At 35.2% G+C, this 11,703-nt stretch overlaps 1 protein-coding gene across 3 annotated transcripts in view; it reads right to left on the reverse strand.

Moving 5' to 3' along the window:
* Positions 1-11,703, reverse strand: part of CBLB (Cbl proto-oncogene B) — a 63,985-nt gene that overhangs the window by 7,139 nt on the left and 45,143 nt on the right. For 2 of the 3 annotated variants that reach the window (XM_032219589.1, XM_032219591.1), the window contains 6 exons: positions 11,540-11,634; positions 7,373-7,510; positions 5,085-5,173; positions 4,868-4,996; positions 3,052-3,195; positions 332-451 (listed from right to left, as the gene is read on the reverse strand). In XM_032219589.1, coding sequence (XP_032075480.1) covers positions 332-451; positions 3,052-3,195; positions 4,868-4,996; positions 5,085-5,173; positions 7,373-7,510; positions 11,540-11,634 — 715 coding nt within the window. The remainder of the gene's footprint in view (positions 1-331; positions 452-3,051; positions 3,196-4,867; positions 4,997-5,084; positions 5,174-7,372; positions 7,511-11,539; positions 11,635-11,703) is intronic. The other variant, XM_032219590.1, reaches the window with a different exon arrangement.

An 11,703-nucleotide genomic window follows, 5' to 3' on the forward strand; every position in this document is an offset into this window, starting at 1 on the left:
CAGAAACACAGAATAAAAACCAGGAATGAAAACAGCAGCACATAACCCTGATGCCAAAACCAAGGACAATGGTAACGCTCTTTGAAAGTGATATGGAAAAGCTCTAGTTTCACTGCCTTACAAACAGATTAAAGGGTTAATACAAACTGAAGATCTATAGAAAGGGGGAAGGGATTGATATCCTAAATCACATATTCTCCATTTTCAATTTCAATATATTTTCTGAAAGATTTAATCTGAAAGATTAAAGTAACAAATGTATCTTTTTGAGAAATTATGCAGAATATAAACAGTTCTGTAATTTTATTCCTATATATTGGACTTTAATTACCTGAAGAAGATGGCAATTGGTCATAATCCTGGGATATTCTGTGGGCCTTTATGTTTTCACCAGTTAATCTTCTAACGGGTGGTAAAGGAACTGAGCCATTTGTAGGGTCAAAAAAAAGATCTGTAAAAGGAAAAATAAAGATCATTTTGTGTATTTCTATTCATAGGACATACAGTGACAAAAAGGTAATTCAAAGATAAAAAATACACAAGAAATGAATGGTGTAATATGTTAAATTTTAATTTAATTGAGTTGAATTGTAAGGTCCTCTTCATGAAAAGGACTCCCTTCTAATGTGGATTTCACCTTCTTTTTAACGGTTTACTTTGCTAATCAGAAAAAATGTGGTTAATTTTAATCAACTATTGAGATATGCCATAAAGAATTCACAGACAACCTGAAGTATAATGTTAAGACTATGCACTCTTTTAGTTGTCATGAAATCTTTCTATCCACTCGTTTGCAGCTTTGTTCCCCACTGTTTGCTACTGCTTTGCTTCAACTGAATTTTATAAACTTTTAACATAGATTCACAGTAGAGCCACCCATGCAACAAAGCTTCTCAGAGTTTTCTTGTGGCCTCTGAAAAGAATTAGAGAATGTGTGGCATATCTTTCCCTCAGAGGAAAGAAAAAAGACTCCCTAGGTGAAGATACCTTTCATGAAGAGTGCTTTAAACCAAACATTATTGGCAAAGCATTAGTAAACACACATATGTTCATCAAAGGAGAAGAGTTATATTTAACAAATTTAAAAAAATAAAAAATAAACTTTTTACAATTACCCAATTAATAACTGTTTCAAAAGGAAATCATATAAAAATGAATTATTGTGCAAGGTAGGGCTTTAGAACATTTCCAGACCAAGTGCTGCACTTTGTTTTCAATGGCATGCTGGGAGCTTCATTCCCTAAAATAATTACTAGAATCAGAACAGTAGCTAAATTTGATTTCGCTTCATTTAGTTTTGCATTTAGTTAATATTAAATACAGTTACTATGATTACTCTCTAATCGTGTTTGTATTTTTTCTTTCATGCCCTTTGTAATTTGAGAACCTTTAAAAGCCTCTGAAGACCATCGCTAAAGACTTTTTAAAGCCTCATATAAAAAGTTAGAGAAACAAGTATTAGCAATATTCAATGAGAGAAGCATTAAAAAATTAAGACGGCAGTGAAATTGATAAAATGTATAAATTATGCAAAATTAGACTGTGCTATTACCATTTTATAAATGGTATCTCCATCAGCAATGCAGAGTCAATAGCTCTAACAGTTATAGATCCTTTAGCCAGCTACAGTAAAAATCTACAGTTGAGAGGTTTAGAGGTTTAGAGGTTTATTAACATTTATAGGCCGCCCTTTTCCCTGAGGGGACTCAGGGCGGCTTACATAGGATCAGGGGAGGGAAATACAAACAGTGACGTAGACAAACATAGAGTAAAATAATGAGCAACATTCATTCATCATTCGGGAGGGGCGATTATCTTTGTCCCCAGGCCTGACGGGCTAGCCAGGTCTTAAGGGCTATGCGGAAGGCCTGGACGGTGGTGAGGGTACGAATCTCCACGGGGAGCTCGTTCCAAAGGGTCGGAGCTACTACCGAAAAGGCTCTCCTCCTTGTAGTTGCCAGCCGGCACTGGCTGGCAGATGGAATTCGGAGGAGGCCCAATCTATGAGATCTAATTGGTCGCAGGGAGGTAATTGGCAGAAGGCGGTCTCTCAAGTACGCAGATCCACTACCATGAAGGGCTTTATGGGTGACTAGTAGCACCTTGAAGCGCACCCGGAGATCGACAGGTAGCCAGCGCAGCTCGCGGAGGATAGGTGTTATGTGGGTGAACCGAGGTGCACCCACGATCACTCGCGTGGCCGCGTTCTGGACTAGCTGAAGTCGCCAGATGCTCTTCAAGGGCAGCCCCATGTAGAGCACATTGCAGTATTCCAGCCTAGAGGTCACAGCAGAGCAGAAGCTATGAATCTTTCCCATTTTGAATTGCCAACTTTGCTCCTTGCCTCTCACCTCCATGAATGTATTTTAGATAGTTCCAAATTTTTATTGCCATTTTGCTGTTTATTCCCCACATTTTAAAAAAGTCCTGAGACTTGTATTTAAATTTTCCTTTGCTGAGGATTGAAGTAAACTCACCCAGTGCTGTAAATCCTCCAGATTCAAAAGTTTCTACTGGTCGAAAGGCAGTTAACAAGAAATTTCTTAATGTGATTAGAAAAGGAAGTATGCAAACTTAGCATCCTTTCAAAGGCATCAAGCACAGTTTGAGCAAGATGGCTATTCCCACATTTCCCAGAGTGCTAAACCCCCTGGAGACATTTGTGATCTTTTCACAAGGAGCAGCTGTCTGGGGCACTTGTGGGTGATATCAATTCCTCTCCTTATCTGGCCAGCTCTTCATTCCTCTGTGATTGTCAGCTCTGGATTTTGCAGAGTTGTCTTTAATCTGCCATTCTTCCAAATGGCAAAACTCCAAACACAAACTACCTCTTAATTTGCAGATCACTATACCATTAATAGTGTATATTTCAGAAATGTGAGAAATTAGCTTGCTTATTTTTCTACATAACCTCATAACTCCGATTTTATAGTGTACTTCTCCAAATGCATGGTTAGATCTATGTTGACAGGCAGTTAAATATTTAAGAACATTTTTATAACTAAATCTCTATAGTAAAATAAAATAATTATTACCACCACCATCTCTTACCAGCGGGAGGGTGGTATAGTTCATGTCCAGACAGGGGTCTGTTTCCTGCAACAAGTGGTCTTGTTTGCTCAATGAAGCTATGGCGTGCAGGAGGTGGTGGAGGTGGAGGAAGGGAAGGTGGTAGATTGTCGGACAAATCTTCACCTGCATTGACAGAGAAATTATATAAACCCATTATTAGATCATTTTCCAAAACTTGATCTAGTAATACAGGGATTTTAATACAGGTCATTACAATGGAGCCTGGAATTTTGGTCATAAATTGTGTTAAGTGGGTCACCACAACAATTCTTTTTGGGAGGAAAGATAATCGGCGCTATCTCAGTTCAGTTATTTGTGACCAACACTTCCAGTCTAGACTTGTCTATTTTAGGAGCCAAACTGGTTAGTAGATAAATGAATTTGGAGGGAACAAATTTCTATTGAATCAGTCTTCAGTTAAACTCCAAGCCTATTCTGATTAATACTGTATAAGTAAAAAATATCTTTAGCTAAAAAGTCAGAATAAAGAACTTTTAGTCTTGGGGGGGGGGGGGATTTTCAAATACTTTAGCTCAGAATTTTCTTTATGAAATGTAAACTTTTATGATAAGTAGGCCCTTTGAATCTGAGTCCAGACTCAACCTTTCTGTTAGTAGAAAGCCATATTTCTTCATTTGTAAGATATCGCCTTCCTTGGTCCAAATCAATCATCACTGTGGGGGCCTACAGCCAATACTATATTAATGCTTGTTTTCCTTGATTCAGGGTTATAAAACTATTCAGGCTCTTCCATAGCTGACCCAAGATACAGTCCACATTCTGGTGATATCCCAATATCAGTAATATCAGTCTTTGAAGCCATTATATAAAATGAAAGTAAAGTTTCTGCTAGAGAAATTGCTGACCCCTGTTTTAGGTTGCTACACATTGAAACATATTACATAATATTCTAGTCTTTTTCACCAAAATAAAGACACTAAAGTTAAAAAGAATTTGGGACCTGCTTGACGAATAACAGCCAGGCAAATCGAGGTAATTTGAGAAAACATGCCTAGATGAAACTTGTTAATCTAGTTTATTTTTTTAAAAAAACAATTAAATGTTCCCCACTCCCAATTTAGGAAATACATTAAAACAGAATACAGTATTATTCTATAGTATTATAAATTATGTTGTTATATTTATGATAATTTGAGATGGAATTCAATTCATTTTGATTTTGAATAAAATGTTCACATCTAGCTAAATTTACATGTGGAAGACAAATACATAAACCTGGACAAATCTTAATCTAATACTACTAAATATTACATCAAATATATTATCATTTGCAGAAAAATGTATTATTATTTTAAATTGACTGTAGAATACTGGTATGCCTCAAATTAATACCACAATTGAGCCCAAACTTTGCCCATTTTACGATCTTTCTTGCCACAGTTTTTAAGTTAATCACTATAGTTGTTAAATTAGTCAAACTGTTGTTAAGTGAATCTGGCTTCCCCATTGACTTTGCCTGTCAGAATGTCACAAAAGGGGATCACATGATCCTGGGACACTGCAACCATCATAATATGAGTCAATTGCCAAGTATATAGTACAACCATATGTGTGAAAACTGGTCATGTCACTTTTTCAGTGCCGTTGTAACTTTGAACAGTCACTAAATGAGATGTTCTAAGTTGAGGACTACCTGTACAGTCATAAAAATCAATGAGGCATCATTTACTCAATACTTAGTGTAGGATCTCAGATTTAGTCTACATATAGCTGTGTTTGAAAGATTGATTATAAGGAGCTTGCTATATTGGAAAGAAAAAGAGAAATATATAACCTGGAGGATGCACAAGCAAGTCATAATCAGAGGACGTTCTATTGAGTACAGATGCATGTTTCAAATTTTCCCTCAATGGAGGTCGCAGAGGTGGCAGAGGTATTGGAATAGTAGACTCAAAGGCTTCTCCTAAATACCAAACATTTAAAATACCTTAATTTTTAAGCTTTCAAAAGCAGCATATTAATTTTTCCCTCTAAACATGTACTACTCATACCTATATCAGGTTGCTTCAATTTTTTCATCTCAGATGAAGTATTGTGCATTTCACTACTTATTCCAGAGCACTGACCATTCTCAAATACACTGAAAGCAAACATAAAACCTGTAGTTTTAATCACATAGAAGTTACATGGAATTAGATGCAAAAATGAAATGCAAAATGAAGATACTTAAACTAGTACTAAGAAAATTTAACTTCAAACAACTTCAACTCTTTCCCTTTGCCCCCATTTTAAGGACTATCACCAATCTTAATCTTTAATAAAAGACAACATCATTGTTTTCTAGCACCAACTGCACATGAATTCAATAGAGGCAGATCAGAACTCAAACCAAACAAAGTTTGATGAAACGACTGACAATTATAATTCATTTCACAAGGTTTCTATAAAGGGAAATACATACATGAATTCTAAGTTAAGTAAAATAAAATAATGAGAGGGGGGGAGGGAGGGAGGTTGATTTAATTTCTATAACCACCCATCTCAACAAGTGACTGAAAAGAATTAACAGTACAAAATAAATATATATGAAACCAAGTAAAATTTACTATGTATATTAATACAGCTTGGACATAGGGCCCTCAACACACTTAAGGCCCCAAGCCTGGGCACAAAACCAAGTCTTCATGGCCTTGCAAAAGGGCAACAGAGTTAGGATCATCCTCGTATCTGACAAACGATATTCCAGCAGACAGAGCTGATTTCATGATTTCTGTTAGTCAACACTCCTTGACTGATGGGATCTGCAGCTTGCCCAATCTGCCTGACCGAACTGGACAGATAGAAATAACTGGGAGAAGACTATCCCTTAGTAACCTGATTGCAGATCATAAAAGGCTTTTCAAGCAATAACCAGCTCCTTGAATTGCACCCACAACGACACAGGAATATTGGTAATCCACAAAACAGTGATGTTACATGTATCAAACACATATAGCTACAGTCTGTATCAGTTGAAGCTTCTGAGTGCTTTTTAAGGGCAGTCTCATGTAGAATGCATTGCTGTAGTTCAGAAAAAAAGTCACAAGGCATGAGTCAGCAAATCCTCCCTATCCAGAAATGGGTACAACAACAGTCATCTTATAGGGGAGATGAGTGGTATAAAGTTTAATCTATATATCAATAAACTGGCATACTATCCTAAGTTGTGCAAAGCCCTTCTAGCCACCTCTTGCATCCAATCTTCTAGCAAAAACCATGACTCCAAGAGGATGCTTAGATTGTGCACTGGGTCCATCTGGGGCAGTGCCACTCCATCCAAAACTAGTGGTGGCAAAACCTTATCATCATAAGCCCCAAATATGCAAACTCTGTTCTGTCTTCCGTGGGTTGAGTTGAAAACCAATGTATGCCATCAAGATTCTTACAGCCTCCAGGCACTGACATGGGACAGGTAGTCCAGGGTGGAGATACAAAGCTGGATAGCATCAGCATATTGATACTGAGCCCCGAGGTACCCCACAAAGTAGGGTTGGAACTCTATCCCCACATGTTGGAACTCTATCCCCATCAACACTAACTGGAATGGAGCCTGGAGAAAAAAGGAGAATCAGAGCAATGTTGCTCACCACCAATTCTCAAAGATGGTCCAGAAAAAACTGTGATCAATGGAATCAAAGGTCACTAAGAGATCAAGAAGAACAAGGACAGTCGCACAATTCCCATCTCACTACTGCCAGAGGTCATCTAAGAGCAGTCAATGCTGTCTCAGATCTGTACGCAGTCAGAACCCTTGACTGAAAAAGGTCCAGATAATCTGTTTCATCCAGTGTTCTCTGCAGCTGCTGCATAACCACCATATTTATAAACATCCTAAAAAAAGGGAAGGTTGGAGACTGGACAAAAGTCAGACTGGTTGAGTCAGATGACTCCTTTAGGACACAGTGCTCTAATGCCTCCTTAAGAGCTGACGGAATCACCTCCACCCTCAAGGGTATTAATTACTGCTCAGACCCAATTGTTTTTCTTTTTTGTGTACATGCATGCGTGTACTTGCTGAAATATATGTTAAAAAGGTGATATTCTATTAAGTATTAAAAGCTGTGAATTATATTCTGAGAATATATGTTGGCAAAAAGTCTATTCTTTGTATGGAAAAAAAAACTAAGAACAAGGCCTAAAAATTGAGCAGAGAGGTGCTGAAACCTTATACCAAAATATTTTAAATTCTGCGTAAAGATGTAATCTTAAAAGTAATATTATAATTAACATCAATCAAATATAAAACTAAACTGAATGTCATGTCAAATGGTTCTCTACCATCAACTTAAAATAACCTTACCGAGTATGAGACTTCATATTATGGCAATGAAGTGATTGTGAAGGCAAAGAAACAGGATGAGATGAAGGAATCTTGTACTCATCTTCTACATGGTCTCTTGATTTTTCAGAAAAGGAATTTATAACAGCAACAGAAGACCTCAAGAGAAAAGTACACCAAATCCAGATGAGTTTTGTTGGTACAGAAAATAAATATATCAATCACTGCATTTACAAATGGATTTAATTACATTTTTTTCTATTTTATTGCCACAACAAAGCCAAAAATAGAGTAGGTATGTGCATTTAATGAGATACAAATGTGTTCCACTTCCTTATGGAGGTTGTGCACTTTGCTCTCTTCTCTCTTTTTCCACAAGCCAAGGAAACACTCAGAAATTTCCAGCTTTGATTAACTGCAGCTTTCTTTGCAAAACAAATTCAGATGTCTCAAAACACAGAGACACACAAAGCAAAACTTAAGAAGTTTAAGCCATACTATGTTCGTTTTAAAAAACTAGAAGAACTGAACATAAAATTAAGGAATCATAGCTGTATTTTCTTTAAATAAAATTTGAAATGCTCTACATGTCAAAAAAACAATTGTTCCATGGAAATAATTCAACAAATTAACAATTCATTGATAATTTATAATGCAAATTATCACTAAAGCATATATCAAAATGCAAGATGCTATGAATCTATTTCCATAAGCTCCAAAGTCTTCCCAACTCTGAGAGTTCAATCTCCAAAGGTAATTTTAGGAACTGTCATTAATTATGTACGGATGTTTTAAAAGCAGGCATTTAAGACATTTATATAGTATTATAGAACTCAAAAGATTCTGATTATACATGTAAACACCCTAAAGTGTCAGGGTGAAGTTATGGCTTGTTAGTGTCCATTTTGGTTAGCTTTAGGACAATTAAAAATTGAAACAATGGGGAAAAAATACCCAATGTGATGTGAGGAAGTAAAAGAGATAACTAGCTTCAAGCTATAATTTAGGGGGAGATTCATGAGAAAGGGAATATTTTCCTTCCAAAACAGGGTTTGAAATATTCATTTTCACTATTAGACATTTTGTACTATGCAAACTGTGTTTCAAAGCAGTTTAAGCTATATAAAATATAACAAAAAGTGGCTTTTTAGATTAATTTATTTAATAACATTCAATGAAATTTAAGGCTTATAAAGATAAAATATTACTTTCTGTAAAGTCTTTGAAACAAGAAAAAACATACAGCTTTTTTAACCGGTATCCCAAATGAGTATTTCATTTGCCAGCAGGAATGTTATATAAAACTATAGAAACTGAATTAATTGTATTAACGAAGATATATGTAATTCAAGATTATATTTGAACTGAAACTATTAATTTGACATCTAGCAATGATCATTTCAGAGATAACATTTATAAGCTCTTTTTCAACTATAAGAACCATACCAAATGACACCACTGATCTCAAATTCAATTGTCAAGCATAGTGCTTTTATGACATACTTTATACATCTGACATATCATCTTATGATCTATCTAATGAAAAGATGATAAGCCCTGGCAAGTTAGATTTACTCTAATAAGCTTTATGTTGGCAAGATCAAAACTGGATTTTGGCCTGTTTCAGCATAACTTTGTGAGCAAATGATACTATATTCATATGAGATACTATTTTTGATTATGTAACTTAATTGACCTATTGAATTGAATTTGTACAGAAATTTATTTTTTTACAATATGTTTTTAATAGTATACAGTATAATGAAACAAACCAAGTAACCAAATTGTCTTTACAATCCCCAAGGCTTGTCACTACTTTTGAGCACCCTTAATGTTTGTAAATTGAAAGCTGAAAAATTTGACTCGCCATAATACACAGTATATGTTCTTAGTTTACAACATATGTTATTAGTTTTTTTTTCTTGTTTTGCTATTTTAGTTTGGCTTTATTCATTTCTATATTTTAAAACTTGTTTTAAATCACCTGGAGTTGTATGAAATATGCAGTATATAATAAATGAATAAATACTAAATAAATAAATAATTTTATATTATTATAAGTGGATTATTTATTTATAAATATATTATTTATAAATAAAGAATGACATGGGACTGCCCTTAAAAAGTATCCAAAAGTTTCAATTGGTTCCAAATGTAGCACTCCACATGGCTTTATGCAGGCCTAGATATACACATGTGTCATCTCTCCTGCGGAGACTGCATTGACTGCTGATGCACTCCCAGATCCAATTAAAGATGCTGGTTGTCACCTTTAAAGCCCTATATGACTTGGGACCAGGTTATTTGAATGATCATCTTTTCCTAGTTACATTTACCTGACCCACCAGAGTGGAGTGGGCAGGGAATGCTACTGGTCCCTTCTCCTAAGGAGGTTCATCTAGCAGGACCAAGAAAAAAGGCCTTCTCCATGATGGCTCCCTCCCAGTGGAAAATCAGCCTGTGGAGATACGATTAGCCCCCAATACAACTTTCAAAAGGCCCTAAAGACATGTCAATGAGCTCAGGGATTCCAGATCGGGATAGAGCCTATCAAGTAGTTTATTTAATTGATAGTTGTCATGGGGGGGGGGGTGTTACTGCTTGTTACTGTTTTTATATTGGGTTTTCAGCTGTCCAGATTTACTGACAGTGAGTTGGGCAGGCATATACATTTTCAAAAATAAAATACAGGTCTGATGTTTTGCCACATTTTTTTTTAAAAAAAACTTAATGGTTTCATGTTTTATCAACTGCAGTGCATATCATGAGGATTCTATTAAATGCCAGCTTTAATAAAAATAAACAATTTCCTCAAGATCCACTCAGATGGTCTTGCATCTGCTACTTAATGTTTACAGGTTTTTTTTTACTAGAAAGAACAGTCTTGCCTTTATACTTTGCCTAGAATAAACAGAGTTGATGGAAATCTATAAAAGAGGTGGTATGAGAGATACTTATCATATCACCAGATTCATAAAAATTGAAAGATATGGGGAAAAGGGATTATATCTAGTGGTGAAAAACAGCATTTATGAAACAATGTCCCATAGAGGAAAAAAAGAAAAAACTTTATTACAAGTCCTTTTATCAGCACTATACATAATTCTATATTTATTCTTCCAGATATATGTCTAACATGTGGGAGACTTGAAGGAAAGAATGGTGACTGAAAATTGACTATTCTATGTCCCTTAGAGAAGCTAATTTCGATTTCTGAATTTTTAGTTTGAATTTTTAGGAAATGTAAATAGTTTTTTTTTTTACTCTTTTCCATTTTTATGATGGTAGGTTGGTGTCCATCGTAACCCACTTTCCTCAAATCTGGACACTAGAACTGCTAAAACTTTTTTTAAATTGTTTTTGAAACATTTTCATCAAAATTCTTTGAATGACTTCTATAAGTAAGCATTATTTGTGTGAATATGTGCCTTCAAATAAGTGTTGATGCCTGGTGAGAGCCTGGAAAACTCTTTATAGTTCCCTTGGCAAGATTTTGGAATTGTTTTGCCACTGTCTCCTCCCTATGGCTCCAAGAGGTTACCCAGAAGCTTCATGTCAAGGCAGAAATAGAACTTATAAGTCTCCTAGGAGGTGGCAGGATTTATGAAAAGTTCTGAAGAGAGTTTTTCGGGAGGTAAATCTACTCTTTCCTCATTTTACAAAGTGTTTTTTATCATTGTTTAAAAATGAAACACTAGATCAACCTAATGACTCCTAAAACAGACTTTATTTCTCCTGGCAAAGAACTTATTGTTTCAACAAACAGAGATGAACGAGAAGATGACTGGTTAATTCTAGAAACTTCACTTTAGTGAATCCCATATTGACACAATATTATTATTGCCTTATTAACTCTGATTTTTCAGAGTTTTGTATGCATCACAAATTCTGCATCTTTAAGACTTCAAATCTAAGTTTTGTGATTATCATTATGAAATGCCTATTAACAGAATCTGAAGGAACTATGATATGGTAACTCAATATTTATTCACAGTCTTCTTTAATGCTCTTATAAAACACTTTTAAATATATTTTAAAAATTCATCTTTGCACAACACTTTGAGATAAATGACGATCTGAAAAGTCCCAAATTTGTGAACATATTCTGCTCAATACATAATTCTAATTCATAAAAATAAAAAATCTGCATCCTCATAATTTGTATAATTAATGTTCTTAAAAACTTACTTCATATTTGGCATGGCTGAAACAACTGGTGGGGGAGGTGAAATGCGAGGTGGAACATCATATTCTTCATTACCTAGATGGCCATTTGAAAATATCTGCAAGAGATGATTTCTCAGGATGGTAATTTGCAAACTACATGCAAGTAAAATGCTCATTTACAACAT

Source organism: Thamnophis elegans, chromosome 6 (genome assembly GCF_009769535.1).
Source record: "Thamnophis elegans isolate rThaEle1 chromosome 6, rThaEle1.pri, whole genome shotgun sequence".
Lineage (NCBI taxonomy): Eukaryota > Metazoa > Chordata > Lepidosauria > Squamata > Colubridae > Thamnophis > Thamnophis elegans.